Consider the following 17,709-nt stretch of genomic DNA (forward strand, 5'->3'; position numbering starts at 1 on the left):
TTGTGTTGGGGCTACGTCGATTTCACCCCCCGGTGGTCCCCTCTCTAGGGGGGCCTTAGTGTTTGACCTTAGCTCTTGTCTAGCTCGGGCGACCTGGGGACAGTCCCTCCTGAGATGCCCTCGCCGATCGCACACATAACACGCCCGGGGAGGGGTGGCGGCTCCGTAGTGGGCTCTCTGCCCACTCCCTCCTTCCCCAGTGCGCTGCTGCTCATACTCTGCTTCTAGTCGCGCTATCCTTCCAGTTAGCCCTCCTACCGTGGAGTCTAGTTCCCCCATCTCGGATCGGACGGTCTCAACGAAGGATTGCAGTTTGGTCATATTTTTATTCGTTTCCTCGCGTACTTGGTGTACCTGGCCAGCAATATCTCCCATGCCGGTCTATAACCCGGCTACCCACCCCGGGGTAGTCTCGCTGGGTCTCTGGGGCTCCCTTGCCCGTCCCCTTACTGCGATGGCGAGCTCCTCCTCCTCGTCCGAGAGTAGGCTCGCTACGGCGCACTCTCGTCCCCTCCCTCGAGGCTGCGCGCGCTCACCAGAGAGCTTCTCGCATTTACGCGCGCGCTCAACAAGTGTGTTAAAGGAGAGGCGTGCACCGTCTATATTTGGCTGCCACCACGGGGTGCGTGCCAAATATCACTGGACCTTCCCGGCGGCGAGGCTCTCAATTACTTTCGCCTCGTGCTCCGGGTACGCGAGCTGGGTCAACATGCGTACGTCCTCGGCGTAATCTCGCAGATCCTCGCCGGGCTGACGGCGGCGTGCCTCTAAGGCCGCCTGTGCCTCCTCCTCGTCATAGGCGCCGAAGCGCCGTTCGAGTTCGCACATTAATTTTTCCCACTGAGTTTGTGCGCTTGCGGGCAAAGCTCCACAAAGTCAGCTGCTCGCCCATCTAAATGTATCTCTAACTGCTGCAACGCCTCCTCATCCGACCACCCATTAACCTTTTTAGCCCCCCTGATGCTGCGGGCAAACGATTTCCATGATGGAATTCCTTTGCCCGTAAATGTGCATTTGATTTTAACCTGGGTTGGGGGGCCTCTTTCCCTTGGGGGTGCGGGGGATCGTCCCGTTTCTGACACCAATATGTGGGGGCCGTTGGCCCCCGGGGTCCCTCCCGCCTGCATCCCCTATTTCGTTTACGTTACCCCACCTCCCTATTACCCGCTACGGTTTCGCCGGCATTCGAACGCGACGCCCCTACTGTTACAGCCTCGCGCCGCGCTCCCACGCTGCGAGCATACGTGCGCACATCATCATCAATCAAACGCCGTGCTCGCAGTATAGCCCTGTGCGGCACGTTACCAATGCGCATCCGTATCCGACACGTAACGAACGTACGCACACACACACACACCGCTTCGTGCACTCCAACTCCACACAGACTACTCAAGTTACGATCGCGCACCTGTATCACACACGGAGTGAGCACACACGACACCCACTCTCGCACCGCTCTGCGCAGCGCTCCCCCGAGGCGAGCCGCAGCACTACAGGATCACTGCGTACACACGCGCACCCACACGCTCACACTGCACGACAAGATCAGGCGAGACCACGCTTCGCTATTAATGATTTATTATATGCTACCTGCGAATTGATGTTGAATCAGTGAGTCGACGAGGCTGGCCTATTCCACCCAAACCTGTACCTATTCCCTATTTATCGGCTTACGCTACCCTACTTCACCTCCACACTCACTGTTTGGTGCCCGCGGAGGTTCGCTGCTCTCTGCGCTAACAGCGCACCTCGATGCGTCGCACGGACGTCCGGGTCGCTGGCTGGAGCTGCTGCTGGTCCGCTGGCCTGGAGAGAAGAGCGCGATTTCCCCTTTGCGCCCCCCTTTTTATCTTCCCTACCTCAAAGGGATGCTGCGCTGAACAATGGGCTCGTGCACCTCGAGCCCGCGCACGGCGGTTCCGGGCGCTTTTGATCTGCTAATCAGTGAGCGGCGTTGGCGGCGTAAATCCTAATTAATCCCTTACCCTTCCTAACAATGGGGCCTGCGCGCTCAAGCGTAATGATCCCAACCCTCCATGACTATGCGCAAGAGCCCCTGCGGTCCCGCTATTCATGCTGTCCCCTCCCTCCTCCGTCTGTCTCGTCGACCCGTGGGGGTGTGTGTGAGGGGAAATGCGCCAAAACCGCGGTGGCCGAATGCCCCACGCCGCGACCACACCATATTAAAGACGGTCGCAGCGCCGCGGCGCAATGTAGCACGGGGGAGGTCATCCAATTCCCTGATCGCCGGAAACCGTGAGAGTTAATCCCGATAAGGATTTCTCGGATAAAAACCGGTGGGCCAGGTGACCTCCCCTCGGAGCTCTATGGGGGGGGGGGGGGGATGCGTGCGGGTGTGTTCATGTGAGGTGAGGTGAGGGGGACAAGGGGTTGGCTCTGTTGCTTGGTGGTGGCGAGGTCGGGGATGGGGCGCCTGCTGAACGGCTTCGTGGCGGCGGCATCACAGTAATTTTACGCGATTAAAAAAGATATAATAATAATATAACGACTAATGTACTTATAAACGACCGTATTATTATCACTCAATGAGCACCAATGTCTTCACGATCAGCTAATGGTTCATGCACTCTTATAATTAGTCTTCTTATGATTGGCTCGGGTTGGTTTGATGTGTGTGTGTGTTGGATTGTCCCTTGATAAATATTTGTATTAAGCAGACGCCGGGCGCTGTGTTGCGAGCTTGTGAGGGTGGGGGAGGGGCATACGAACAGCTGCTTGCTCTCTCTCGCTCTCTCACCCGGGCGGGTTTGCCGTTAGCTTCCGGCTCTCTCCGCAGCTGGTTGACGAGTCGGCACGACGCTCGCCGTCGGCGGTGCGCGATGATTCCGTCGTCAGATAGTGCGCACAGCTCGTCCGCTGGGCCGCCGTTCCTCACTCTTGCTCATTCTCTTTGAGGCAGCAGCAATGTTGCTCTCCACTGCTGGATGCCTTGGTTCCCAGCTGGTGCAGGTCGGTGTGTGTAGTCGAACACACGCCGCTCTCCCTGGCGCTGACACTCTTGCTCACGAGCGGCAGGTCGGGCTCTTTCCACTGCTCCGTGCTCTCTCTTTGATCGTGCAGCTGCCAGCTTCACACGGACACCCGCCCTTACTTCAGGGCTGCGTTGTCTCAGGCTCTTTCCACTGCTCCGTTCTCTCTGGCGATGCACGATGGCTCTCGTCGCTCATCCGCTGGTTACCGGCGCCGACACTCTTGTTTGGTGGCGCTGGTGGTGCGGTCTCTCTCTTGCTCCGTGCTATCTGGCAATGTACGATTGCACTTGCAGCGTGTCCTTTGTTGCTGGTCCTGTGCGATGCTCGCTTGGTCGATGCTTGGCGCTTTCCGCCCTTCCTCCCGGTTGATTGCTCATTAGCGCAACTCCAGCTGCAGCTGCTGGAATTCACTCTCAAAACTTGTAATTGTATTCGCACACCTCTTCGCCGACTGGGAAAGCTTAGTGCAATCCAACTTATCGCAATCTTTGACTTTGCTAGCGACTCAACACATCAGGATAATTGTAGAATAAAACTTTCAGTGATACTCTGTTGGCTCATGCCGAACTCAGCTCTTAACAACACATGCCCCTTCACTCGGCGAGGCGACACCCATGGTTGGTCTCGAGGCCATGCCCCGAAGCCTGCCCCTTGCAATCCTCCCTCGCAAGTCTCCGTCGCGAGAATACTGAGACTGCACGATCTGTGTTCAAGCTTAAACAAAAAAACGTGAAATTCCCTCCCCTCTTCGCGCGTCTTCTCGCAAAGGACCCGAATTTCCTTTGATGTCGCTTTGCTGTTGGGGGGGGGGAGTGGTATGTGTGTCCGTGTGTGTGTGTGTTTGTTCTACTTTATTGGGGGTGATAATTTTCTTCCTCGAGCCATTCCGCCAACAAAGGAAGTTTGCTCCAGATGGCCCCCGGTGCGCCCCCGGTGTGCCCCCTCAGCGCCCCCACCTTCCCTAGCGGTGTTTTTTCTTTTCTTTTATGGTTCTTTTTTTTTAACGATCAGACGAGAAAGATGCTCAGTATTTTTTTCGTACATTTTTTCAACTTCTATTTTTTTTGCTTATGTGCTCCCTTTTTTTAAATCAAAGATATAACGCGGGTTTCCCGTGTAACATTAGTCCCATTGTGTTACTGTGTTCATAGACACCAACAAGAAACACAAATATGGAATGCTTCACGAATTTGCGTGTCATCCTTGCATAGGGGCCATCTTCTCTGTGTAGTGGTGATACGCGCTGGGGTAGGGATCGTGTGCCAGCGCGTAGTGATTGGCTGTGTATGTGGTGACGCGCGCTGACGGTGGAGGATCAGGGGTCAGCGCGGGGTCGTGGGTTACGTGGTGCTGATTGGCTGTGTGCCGGTGACGCGCTGAGAGGGAGTGATCGGGTGGCAGCGCGGTGTGATTGGTTGAGTAGTGTTAACACGCGCTGGGGAAAACGGATCGTAGAGATAGCGCGTCGTCATTGGTTAACTAAGGAGCGATGCTCACGTCGACGTCCGCATCAGCTCCGTCTCCCGTGAGCAGGGGCTATAAAAGGGGATGCACACAGGCGTAAAGGCAGTATGTAACCAGCGAAGACTGAAGACGGGGATGAAGAGATAGGGCCCTGCGGTACCTAGTCCCGCTGTCCTAACGGGACCGGGACTCTGTGTAACCCAGAGGCGAATGCATTGTGTGTAGCCATAGGCATAGGGTCTACACGAGTCGAATGCATGGTGTGTAGCCAGAGGCATAGGGTCTACACGAGTCAAGTGCATTGTGTGTAGCCAGAGGCATAGGGTCTACACGAGTTAAGTGAAGTGTGTGTAGCCAGAGGTATAGAGTCTACACGAGTTAAGTGAAGTGTGTGTGTAGCCAGAGGTATAGAGTCTACACGAGTTAAGTGGAGTGTATAGTCAGAAGAAAGGAGACCACACGTTGTATTGTGACACGTCAAGATTTAATAAAAGTGTGTTACCCGTCAAGAAGTTCCTGCCGTCATTTCCAATACTTCATCTGTATCGTTCCAATTTTAGTATATGTGTAATAAAAGGACTCAGACACTTCTTGCTGACTCCGTGTCCTTTATTTGGGGTTCGCATTCTCCTTCCCACACGGCACTCCTCCTGAGACTCTCTCCCTGGCAGCCCCACATCTGCCTTCGCTCCCGTAGCCTTCCACGCTCCTGCAGCTCCGCTGCAGGCTCTTGGTACAGCCCTCTGGCTGCTCCCCCAGCAGCTCCATCTCTGCTCCCTGTTCCTCCGTGCGTGGCGATCTCGCCACCTCCCAATGTCAGCCCTTCGTGGCCTCTATGGCTATCTCGCCATTTCCTACCTCAATCCTCCACTCTCTCTTCCACCCCGCTGGCTGGCGCCGTCATGAGCCCCTCAGCCACCAGGCTGAGGCACGGCGACCACCCAACGTGTTCACCACCCTTCACTCCCCCGACTGCCCCAGATAGCTTCCTGTCTCCCCGCTATAACTTCTCCCCCACGTCACCCTGACTCCTCCCTCTCGGATCGTCATATCCGCCCCGCCCATTTACGCCCGCATTACACTACCCTCCCCCGTAGAGAAAATCCCAGCCGTCCTCGGCTGAAACAGAACAAAATAATGCGGGCGAAGGCATCACAATCAGGAGTCCCCCAGACACAACGGAGATCATAACAACAACAACACAAGCAACGAAAGGGGAGGTATCAGGAACTGGAACAGAACACCGGCCTGTCCTCCGCACAACAACAACAAGAATAAGAATGGCACAATGAACAAAAACGGCAACTGACACGCAAGAACGGCCAACGCGCACAACCCAGAAATGTGATGTTTTAGTGCGTGTCCATGTTGCAGTTCCATCCGCTCGGCTCAAGTCCAACGTCAAAGAGCAAGTGGTAGAGCAGAACGACGAACGGTGCTCAATTGCTCCTTCAAGTCCTCATCCAGCTAGCACACCAGGTAACACCCAGTGCGACGGGAGCTGAAGAATCTGTGACGAGAAGGAGAATCCAATCCCCTGAGGCACAGCACAACAACGCACATCCGCATGTCGTACACGACAGCCACCCGGCCTCAGGGTAGTGGAGATGATGTAAATCCAGCCCGCTTAAAAAAAACTCCCCATAAATACCCAAAATAACGCAATGGATGCCCCAGTATTTACATTTTAACAACAATATTATTTACACGTGACAACAACAACAACAAAATTTTCTGCTCTTACCCACCAGCAGTCCTCCCTTGAGGACCAGCACAGACATCGCACGTACACAGCATGTACCCACGGTCACTCTCAGCAACCCAACAAAACGCCTAATCGCACACCCTCGCGTGGAGAGAGCCACGCTCCCCAGCGGTAATGTTTAACTCGCCCTAACCCCCACCGTGGTCGTCAACCCACAGCAACATCCACTGACCATACTCTCAGCTAGTGCAATTTCGGGGATGAGCAGCAACTCGGCCACGCTCCTCCCTTACTATCCCATCAGAGATGGACACACACCAGCCTCGTATAGTCCGATGCTTTATAGCCCAGGGAAGGTTCATCCCCCAGCAATGCCAGACCCCCTGTACTCCCCCCACGGGGCAATGTTCTCTTATAGAGACAATAACACCCTAACCCAGATCCCGTGAGCCCCCGGCACACCAGGTTCAGTCTGCCACCGCACAACTGAACCATGACTCCCCGAGCCATATGAGCACATGGCCCATTAGTTTAAGACATACCACGGAGGTTTCGCCTCCGGGCTGTCAGGTCAGCCATCAGCCATAGCCCGATGTGACCACAACTCGTGCATCACCCAATCAACAATGGCAGGCATAACAGATGGAATATTTGCCCCACCCCGGTTTTTCCCGCACGCTCAAAATGGCGTCCCCCTTCGCCCAGCGCGTTCGCGCAATATCTCTCGCGCGCACTCAAAATGGCGGCCCTTTCCGCAAAGCGCATCGTCGCCATACCCCGCGTGCGCGCAAAATGGCGGCCCAACGTGCGAACACGTGGCCAGTTTTCTCCATTAGTGCACCCCAGCTTCCCTTAGCTGGGGGTCACAAGACGCATCCCCCGTCACGTTATAACAACCCCACCAACGATAGACGCACAGCCCCAGCTTGCTGCGCACAGCTGTCATATCGTGGAATTTTTAACCAATATTTTACCAACCACATTGGTTACACAACCCAACTCGCAAAGCAACTCGTGGCTGCATGCGATCAACCGAATACGCGACGCCACTTGGCGCCAATTTACGATCCCATTAGCATTAACATCTAAACCACCCACAACGGCGTCATCGCGCACCCTCATTCTCAAAAAGCTCAATTACCCCTATAATATACACGCAATCTCGTGTGCACAACACCCATACAACCAAATTTTTGGGTCCCCCTCTATAATATACACGCAATCTCGTGTGCACAACACCCATACAACCAAATTTTATGGTCCCCCTCTATAATATACACGCAATCTCGTGTGCACAACAACCATACAACCAAATTTTTGGGTCCCCCTCGAATTTGTTACCAATTTCCAACAGGTACGCACAATATAATAACAATCCCAATTCCAATAATCAACCACTGCATCGCACCCCATAACCATACAGAACAGTATAACAGCACATACAATCAGCATATTGCGATCACACGCGTACATTTAAACACAATAGCAAGCAGATCTGCAGGCAACCAACACACCATTAATCCTGTCGTAACTTTGCAGCAACAACACAATTATTCTCTCTCTTGCAACAATCGCATCGCACACAGCACCTCGCAGCACAATACACCAAAAAAATATATATATTTTTTTTTCCCAATTAAGCCCATCGCACAAGGTAACCCACAATATACAGCGCAAGATACCCGACGCTCCCAAGTTAATAATTAACTTCACCATCAAGATAACAACTCCACGCAGCAGCCCACACACACAATTTGACACTCAGCAACTACAGCAGACTCTCCGTCCATTCTCAACACACGCACACACTTATATTGACACCAAGCAACAAGCAGATAGCGCGTTCATCGTTATTACACACACATACACACAGTCCGAACCGCGCTCCGCACAATCGAGTCATAAGAGAAACCCAAAATAGCCCCCCGGCCCTCGAAAGATGAGTGAGGTGTGTGTTAAGGCCGGGTGCGTATCGTTATGACTCGCCCGGGGCTGCAGCAAGAAGAGGACGGCAGGGTGGCAACTTGAGACGCCTCGCAGAACTCGTTCGGCGACTTGACGGCTCCGTTGTCACGCACCCGAGCCAGGACGGGAAGCTCCCGCCCCAGCAGCTGCAGCATCGGCGTCTTCTCCTCGCAGCACCCCCTCGAAAAACAGCAGCTCACAGCAGGCTGCTCACCCCGTGGCACCTCCAGATGGCAGCGCAAGGCTGCCTCTCCGCCGCGATGTTGAAGATGGCGGCGTCCTCCCGCCGCGGTGAAGACAAGATGGCGGCTTCCCGCCTTTTCTCCCCTGCCACGCCCAAGATGGCGTCTTCGTGCCACGTGGCAGATGGCGCTGGCAGCGCAGGAAAGGCAGAGGCCTGCGGATCACCACCGGGCCTCCCCGACGTCGTCCTCGGCGTGGTGAACTCACACAGTCGCGCCAGCACGATTTTCAAGGTCCCCATCTGCATCACCATCTGTCTCCATCGTAAGTTGGCGTCCTCCGGCACAGACAGGTCCACCGACGCGGCGACACCTTGCTCACCCGGACCCGTACTCGTTCCAAAACGGATCACCTCTTCCATCGCAGGCAGGTCCACTGTCTGAGGAAGGTCGTCGTCGTCGGATGATGTAGCAGGAATATTTTTTTTCTTCTTTCTCTCAGGTGTTTTGAGATGCCGTTTCACTTCTGACTCCAGTGTAATAAAAGGACTCAGACACTTCTTGCTGACTCCGTGTCCTTTATTTGGGGTTCGCATTCTCCTTCCCACACGGCACTCCTCCTGAGACTCTCTCCCTGGCAGCCCCACATCTGCCTTCGCTCCCGTAGCCTTCCACGCTCCTGCAGCTCCGCTGCAGGCTCTTGGTACAGCCCTCTGGCTGCTCCCCCAGCAGCTCCATCTCTGCTCCCTGTTCCTCCGTGCGTGGCGATCTCGCCACCTCCCAATGTCAGCCCTTCGTGGCCTCTATGGCTATCTCGCCATTTCCTACCTCAATCCTCCACTCTCTCTTCCACCCCGCTGGCTGGCGCCGTCATGAGCCCCTCAGCCACCAGGCTGAGGCACGGCGACCACCCAACGTGTTCACCACCCTTCACTCCCCCGACTGCCCCAGATAGCTTCCTGTCTCCCCGCTATAACTTCTCCCCCACGTCACCCTGACTCCTCCCTCTCGGATCGTCATATCCGCCCCGCCCATTTACGCCCGCATTACATATGTACTGCCGGAGCTCCCGGAGCTCCCTCCCCTCCCTCCCCTCCCTCTCCGGCTCTCTGGCCTCGAGTGTGAAGAGGGGCAGCTGCTCATGAGGGGGTTGTTACAATTTTTGTTTGTGCCTCGTGCTACACCGCGGTTGATAAAAAAAATATGTATATATTGGCCGAATTAGTCTTAATATTAATTTTGGAAAAAGGCATATATACAACACAACCAAGTCGCCATTAACCAAGTGACTGGTGTATAGTTTCAGGTTACTCAATAACAGTTTCCCTTAAATCCATTTCACTGCTGATAAATTATCTTTGTCTATAATCATAACCTTTAAACTTCACTATTCGAATAATACTTTAATCCTAAGCTGAATGTCTATCCATACCATCCACTTATACTGATATCTTACACCCATTATCTGCACTGCATATGTACTGTATACGTACTGTATTTGTCACCATTGTACAACTTACTATTGCAAATGTGTTCTATTCTTAATATCATTGCAATTAGTCATACTATGGGTGCATGGGCATGGCTATAGAATAAACAGTATTAGGGTTAAATAATTACCAGTGTTAACTACAGTATGTCATCCTTTACAGTGTACAGTCCTAAACCCCCTCCTATTGAATATATCACAATCTACCAATTCAAAGCCAAGCTTAAAGACTAGAACATGTCTATAACCATCAAAACCAACATTTGGGTTCTTTACCTGTAAAATGCAACAGCACGTGTGTTACACACAGAAACTTCACAACCGTGTCACCATTAAGCACGCGACTGGTGTTCAGGTCTGGTTACTCAATAACCCTGCCAGCCACCTACTGGCCCGACTCAGTATCACATGCTGGTGTACACACTGCATTTATGTACTGCACAACACATAGGGACCTTCACAAAACCACACTTTACTCCATTGCTGCACGAGGAAATAATTAAAAGTGTTCCATTCCTATTGTCCCACACATGCCATTAAAATGTCTTGCTTGCATGTGGCCATTTCAGTGTCAAGTTACATCGTTTTAACCATCACGAGGAAGACTACCACGACCATGACAGTCTCAGGAACGACTTATCTCCCAGACTCGTTCTCCTACTGGGCCTACTTGAGAGAGACTGCGAGTGGAAACTTGGTTACAACATTCCAGATTTACTCAAACGTGACAACATTTACTGGCTTGGTTCCTGGAAGGAACTACTCTGTATCTGTGCAGGCTTCCGATGGGTCTGTCTCATATTGGTCAGATGTGGTAATGGACAGAACCTGTAAGTTCCGTTGTGGTCAATTGTTCAGACTAGATTAATTTAGACAGTAATATGTGTATGCTACTATATATCACAAGTGCATTGCATATATTACACGTTGTATTACTTTATTTAGTATTCAAAACGTTTCACCACATGATGCTGCCATTGTTTGCAATTGGTCTTTCTCATGATTCGCGTTAACCATTGTAAAATAACTAAAACATGCCATTAAAATGACTTGCTTGCATGTGGCCATTTCAGTGTCAAGTTACATCGTTTTAACCATCACGAGGAAGACTACCACGACCATGACAGTCTCAGGAACGACTTATCTCCCAGACTCGTTCTCCTACTGGGCCTACTTGAGAGAGACTGCGAGTGGAAACTTGGTTACAACATTCCAGATTTACTCAAACGTGACAACATTTACTGGCTTGGTTCCTGGAAGGAACTACTCTGTATCTGTGCAGGCTTCCGATGGGTCTGTCTCATATTGGTCAGATGTGGTAATGGACAGAACCTGTAAGTTCCGTTGTGGTCAATTGTTCAGACTAGATTAATATAGACAGTAATCAGTGTATGCTACGACATATTGCAAGTGCATTGCATATATTACACGTTGTATTACTTTATTTAGTATTCAAAACGTTTCACCACCACATGATGCTGACATTGTTTGCTATTGGTCTTTCTCATTATTCGCTTTAACTATTGTAAAATAACTCCAACATGCTATTAAAATGTCGTGCTTGCATGTGACCATTTCAGTGTCAAGTTACATCGTTTTAACCATCACTAGCAAGACTACCACGACCATGACAGTCTCAGGAACGACTTATCTCCCAGACTCGTTCTCCTACTGGGCCTACTTGAGAGAGACTGCGAGTGGAAACTTGGTTACAACATTCCCAATTTACACAAACTCGTCAACATTTACTGGCCTGGTTCCTGGAATGAACTACTCCGTGTCTGTGCAGGCTTCCGATGGGTCTGTCTCATATTGGTCAGATGTGGTAATGGACAGAACTTGTAAGTACCTATACAGTCTGTTGATCGGACTATATTAATTTAAACAGTAGTGTGTATGCTACTATATACCACAAGTACATTGCGTATAATATACTGTATTACATTATTTGGTATGGAAAATGTTTCACCACCATGTAATGCTGCCATTGGCCCTGTTTTTAAAATAGACATACACGATTCACACTGGTCATATTGACAGGCCAGTATTCTCTTTTGGTATAAGTAGGTCAAAAACACGTAAGGATGTGATTTGGGCTGTTTTAAAGTAGGCAGACGTAATCTATGAGCCTGGTAATAATGATTTAATAATATTAATTTACACTGCTAACGCGCCTTGCTCCTAGGTCAGAAGGCGATGTACAAACAACACACACGTGCAGGCTCAACCCAATAAAATCAAACCTCAAACTAAAATATTGAAGGAATAGCAAATTTCGTTTAAAATAAGTGCATATTAATGCACGATTTAAATAAAGATAGGGAGTCAGTATAGTGAACGTCCAGGGGATGTGAACTCAACAGCCAGGTTGCCACACGATAAAAGGCCCGGCTATCTATCATCATACAGAGATGTTACCTCGGCACGCACAACGATAAACTAGTTTAATTGTACCAGGTAAGGCCCACTGAGCTATGTAGTTCTTTTCAGAAGCGGCCTGGCGATCATAATTGATAGATAAACGAAGTGGTTTATCATCATGTGGAAACTTATAGCAGCCAAATACTCTAAACGCATGATAATAAATATAGAGGAGCACCGAGGGGAATCAGGGCCAATGTTGGCACGGACGCATTGCCAATGTAGTCGACAATTTTAGGCACCAACTGTGTTTCACATGCACGCACATGCTCATAACTGAGCCCCTGCAATGTCTCAATTTTTTTGCGACTGTGTTATGAATCAAATGGGTTTGATTAATCTTCATTGATAATATCAGCAGTAAGTTTCATCTTCAGCAATCCTTCATCCCCCCCCAAACTACCCCATTCACCAACCTTTTTCCCCCAGATCCAACATCTGTCAGAGACTTTTCTTGCTTCCCATATTCCACGGAGAATATATCCTGCAGTTGGTCTCTTCCCGACGGTGTATGGAGCATGCTGTTCCTGCAAGTGATCAACGACAATGATCTATTGCAGTCCATAGGCATCTTCAACAACAGTCTCGATGTCATTACCATGTATTTTAATGAAATAATTACGGAGCCTCGAGGAAATGGAAGAACAAATTTAACATTTGCCATGCTTGGACGTCTGGAGCTGAACACTGAATACTTAGTCAATATCACCACCTATTCAGGAAAACTGTTCAGTAAAACTCTACAAGGAAAAGCAAAGACCGTCAGCGGTGAGTTCATACATTTTTATTGGAACATGAGTGGTTGTGATTGTTGTTTTGTACCAAATGTTTGAGCAAATCCATCTGTCTCCCCGTCATAAATGGGTGCAATGCATTTTGGAGACAATTGGGTGGTCTCGTCTGGTAACATGTCCAGGCACCCATCCACCCAAACTAACCTGTATCAGTAATTTTAATTTCTAAACTGTGTCCTAACTTTCTGACCTGCCAGTAACAACCATTTTGTACGCGGTATTTTTCTAAAGAGTTCAAAGTTGTCATCGTACACCCAACAACTTAAGTTCAGTTCTGGGCCTTGTTTTACTCGCCTGTACCTTAAATGACCACCTGCTGAAATGTTTAAACATCAGCATCTGTCTTTCTCCAGCACCTCCGATACAGCATGATTGGCTACGTACGGTGCACTTACATACGTATAGCACTGGGGAGGGAAAAAAAGTGGCTGGTTCCGGGAGTGGCCTTACCAACTCCATTGTGAGCGGTGCGACCCTTTAAATGGCTGCTCATTGAGAGCACTTGCTCTGACGACTGGCTGTTCAAAAACGGTTACAAGGGATTTTTGTTTAAGCCTCACTTGTTAGGTTGGAGAAGTGGGCACCGTATTTAGGGTGTTGTGCTATGGTAAATATCAGTATCTGAACTGTTGCTAGCTCCTCCAGCATGAAAAAGTATGGTCAAGCAATGTCCATGCCTTCATCCAGTAGAGGATTAACTAATGGTTTTGAATTACGACAGTCTGTGTACTTGTACATCCCTTCTACGTGACTTTACCGAAAGAACCAAGAAGGTGAATCCCTGCAGTCACGAAAGCTTTAAATCGAAATGTATCAAGTTATTCAAGTGCAATGTAAGTATGCTGATTAAGCTCGGCTTCGTTGTCTAAGGTTGTATTATCAATCAGGATAATACAATGATTCTTGCTATAACTTTTAATGATTAAGATTATTATGCATGAACTTAGGAAGGCACCACTCAGACTCTTCTGTGTTAAGCAACTTCAATCTCTAAACAAAAACATAACACTCTAATATTCGAACTCTTATGCTAGGAATGTCAACACAGTACTCCTGGAAATGTCCTCCTCATTGATCCGTACATTTAACCCTCAATGATTACGTTTGTTAAACTGGGTAACAGAACAATCAGTTAATTCCTTAGAGTAAAGCGAGCATACACGGCGAAAGGAAAACGTCCTTAAAAATTAATGTGAAAATATTCATACAAACAGCAATAAAGAAACATGTCCTGAAAGCAAAAGTAGATCTCAATGAATTCATTGGTAAGATTATGCAATTAACAAAATGTCTTGGAACAATGTTGTACGGGAGTGTGCCTGTCTGTCTAGCAAACTCCGTTTGTAGACTCCAGGGTATTGCATGTCAGGAATGACCTCCTTCACAGATGGGATTAGATCACGGATTTTGTGTACTGTATTGAATCGGACCTGGATCTTGTGTTTGTTTAAGATTTTGGAAAAAAAAAATTGGTAACACCTGCTATGTATGGTAAAGTGATGGTTTTCATTGGCTTCTCAGGAGATTGTTTCTCCATGGTTGGAGAAACAGCTTTGCGAATAATGCAGTCCGAGTACCCATTCATCTTGAGGGCTTGGTGTACGTGTTCCTGTTCACTGGCTAGGTGGTGTTGGTCGGAGATGCAGTGGGCCCTATGGTGTAGTGTTTTGATGAGGGAATTCTTCTGGGCAGGATGGTGGTGGGAATCAGGTTTTAGATAGGAATCTGTGTGGGTGGCTTTCCTGTAGACAGAATGTCCAAACGAGCTGTCAGGCCTCTTCTCAAACAAAACATCCAGGAATAGTAGCTTACCATCCTTCTCCACTTCCATGGTGGAATTGATGGATGGGTGTATGGAATTGATGTGTTTGAGAAATTGGTTCAATGCTGGCAGGCCATGTGGCCAAATGATGAAAGTGTCATCTATACATCTCTTCTACAAGGAAGGACGTAGGGTGGATGTCTGCATGGCATCAGTTTCAAATCTCTCCATGAAAACATTCGCTATCACTGGTGATAAGGGGGAACCCATGGGGGTACCTTCATTTTTTTGTTGAAAGTACCATTCCAGGTGAAGTAAGTGTTGGTAAGGTAGTACCTAACCAATGTGTATATATGTTTAAATTATTTTGCACCATACATAGCCAACTGTACTAATTGGAGGTGTGGGGGTAGGACAATAAACTAAACAGAAACATCCTAAGGTGTTCGGGATGACCGCAGAAGTGCATCTGGAAGCACGATGCGCTGACCATCTTTGTTAGACATTTAACCAAAAGCTGCTGCTGTGAGGATGACCGGAATTTGTGTGATGATGCTTTATGCTTCTTGATGAGATCAGCGCGGTATCTAGGTTATTTTGTGGCAAGCGCTTTATGTGAAATCTAAACGAGAAGTCAATGGTCCTAGGAAAACTGGGACTCGGTTCAGACCATCTTACATCTCCATTATAAAACAGTCACAATTGCAAATTCTCCAGAAAACGAAATGACATTGGATCAAGCTTGATATGTTCATTGATGAAGGGCTCCCAATGCTGTCTTGACCTCGTTTCACCACACATGGGAGTTGCGTGGCCACGTTTCACCCCACTGGTCGGTGCACGTTGGTGCAGGTTCAGACATCAGTCACCCCTGAAATGATTTGTGACTGGGAATTAAACTCGGGAAACCAGGTTCATTGAGCACTGCATTAATCAGTGTGCACAGCAAAAGTGTGCACAAAATATTGACCATCTACAATACGCATTTTTACATTTCATTGTTCCCTCGAAGCTCTGTTATTTATTGTTTGGGCCGGCACGGTTCCAGTTCCAGAAAGGCTGTTGCCGCTATTATGAAGCTTTTTGCAAAAACTGAGAAACCTGAGCAGTAGGCAGGGATGCCGGACAATGAGTGGTAACCAGCAGGGCCAGGAGCAAGAAGCTTATTTTGTATGAATTAAATTTATATAGCGCTGTATGGAAAATTAGGAATGGTCCATATGAATGCAATGGTGGAGATGAGGTGAATACAAAAAGATGAGAGGAAGCTATGAGCAAATCTGTGATGATTGCGTGAATTATGTTAAGGCAAATTGATGACGGCGAATAATGATTCATGAATGAATGTTTTGAATGAATTAATTTATTGAATGAATGAGGGAATGAGCGGGGAGCCTTGTCATGAGAATATGAAGAGGAAGCAGGAATGGTGGTGGTTATGAGGGGAAGAGTAAGGAGTCGTGCGTGAGCTAGGGAACAATGCGTGAGTTTTGGAGGAGGAGGAGAAGAAACGAGTGAGCGAAGATCATTGCTTAATGTTGATGGGGAGTTTATTCCAGTGAAGGGGGGCGGGGGTAGAAGAGAGTAGTGAGTGATCCAGGACCAGTTAGAGTAGGTGGGTGAGTCAGGACCAGGTAGAGTAGGTGGGTGAGTCAGGATCAGGTAGAGTAGGTGGGTGAGTCAGGACCAGGTAGAGTAGGTGGGTGAGTCAGGACCAGGTAGAGTAGGTGGGTGAGTCAGGATCAGGGATCAGGTCTATGCCGACGAGTGGGTTAGATCACGTTAATATAAATGTGTTGTTAACCAGCCAAAACTTGACACAGCCAATTCGTAAAGTTTGTCAATTATGACTGTTGCCTGATGAGGCTGGTTGTAATGTGGATCTTGAATTGTAAATGTTATGGGTTTACTCTAAAACACACAACCTGTTAGTGCTGAACTAGTAACTAATTCGCACATTTGTTTGCGTGATTGGCTGTGTTGGGTGGTATTGCGTTTAGCAACGCATTTATATTTACACAATATAACCGAAAAAACACTCTTTTGGAGAAATATGTAAAGCCTATTGGTGTTGACACAGCACTGATGTCGCCCTTCTCTCCTTTCCCCTTCCTATCAGGCTCGGGAAGCATCATTGGCCCTGTGGTGGGAGCTGTGGTGGGAGGTGTGGTGGGAGGTGTGCTGGGAGCGTTTGTGATCATTGTTGGAGGGGTCTTACTCTACATACGCCGGAAGCAGCTGTACGTTCTGAGCACACACACACACACAGCACAGCTGCTAAACCTCACATTCACCGCGATATTAACTTTGGTCACAGGTGTACATGAACAACCCTTCGTCTATTCACTGCTGGATAAAGGCCTGTCCAAACTACGCGGGTTGTGCAGTTATTTTGCCAATCCTCGAGACCCTGGTGAGTATTTCTTAACTAATGCAGCGTCTTTGTAAAAAGACAACAACTCTACTTTCCTCAAGAAAGATACTTCTAAAGTTCTGGTGATGCTGTGTCTTTTGATAGTGTTTATGATGTTTCGTCACGAGACAAATTATCCATTCGAATTTTTCGCAGAGTAGTGCATCACCCTGTGTTAGAAAACGGTCTTGGGGAAGCGGATATCGCACAACTACATGCAAAATTCCTCGAAGTAAAGTGAGTCACTTAACTTCAGTCATCTTTGCAGTGGCTTTTGGCTAAACAATTGAACAAAGATGGTCACTGTATTGCACGGTATTGCATGCGCTTCTACGGCCGTCTGGAACGTCGTTCCGATATTCGGAAGCCACTGGAACTATGTACTTTTAAATCATCTTGTCTGACAAACTAATTTCTTTGAATTGCTTTGTGTTTAGTTTGTTGTCCTTCCCCCGCACCGCTAATTAGCACGGTTGTATACGTATGGTGCGAAGTAATTTCAACATACATCTAGACATACA

The 17,709-nt window shown here is 48.8% G+C and overlaps 1 protein-coding gene and 1 pseudogene across 3 annotated transcripts in view; one reads left to right on the top strand and one right to left on the bottom strand.

Moving 5' to 3' along the window:
* The window catches only part of LOC133359832 (receptor-type tyrosine-protein phosphatase beta-like), a 425,084-nt gene that overhangs the window by 66,223 nt on the left and 341,152 nt on the right, over positions 1 to 17,709 (top strand). Inside the window, exons 13-17 of one of the 3 annotated variants that reach the window (XM_061578373.1) lie at positions 10,368 to 10,628; positions 10,872 to 11,132; positions 11,379 to 11,639; positions 12,649 to 12,987; positions 16,895 to 17,015. The exons of 1 other annotated variant lie outside the window; for it this stretch is intronic. In XM_061578373.1, the coding sequence (XP_061434357.1) occupies positions 10,368 to 10,628; positions 10,872 to 11,132; positions 11,379 to 11,639; positions 12,649 to 12,987; positions 16,895 to 17,015 (1,243 nt within the window). The remainder of the gene's footprint in view (positions 1 to 10,367; positions 10,629 to 10,871; positions 11,133 to 11,378; positions 11,640 to 12,648; positions 12,988 to 16,894; positions 17,016 to 17,709) is intronic. One more of the 3 variants, XM_061578374.1, reaches the window with a different exon arrangement.
* LOC133360013 (U6 spliceosomal RNA) lies at positions 4,160 to 4,226 on the bottom strand (annotated as a pseudogene).

This window comes from Lethenteron reissneri, chromosome 66 (assembly GCF_015708825.2).
Source record: "Lethenteron reissneri isolate LAM-NWPU_2019-01 chromosome 66, ASM1570882v1, whole genome shotgun sequence".
Classification (NCBI taxonomy): domain Eukaryota; kingdom Metazoa; phylum Chordata; class Hyperoartia; order Petromyzontiformes; family Petromyzontidae; genus Lethenteron; species Lethenteron reissneri.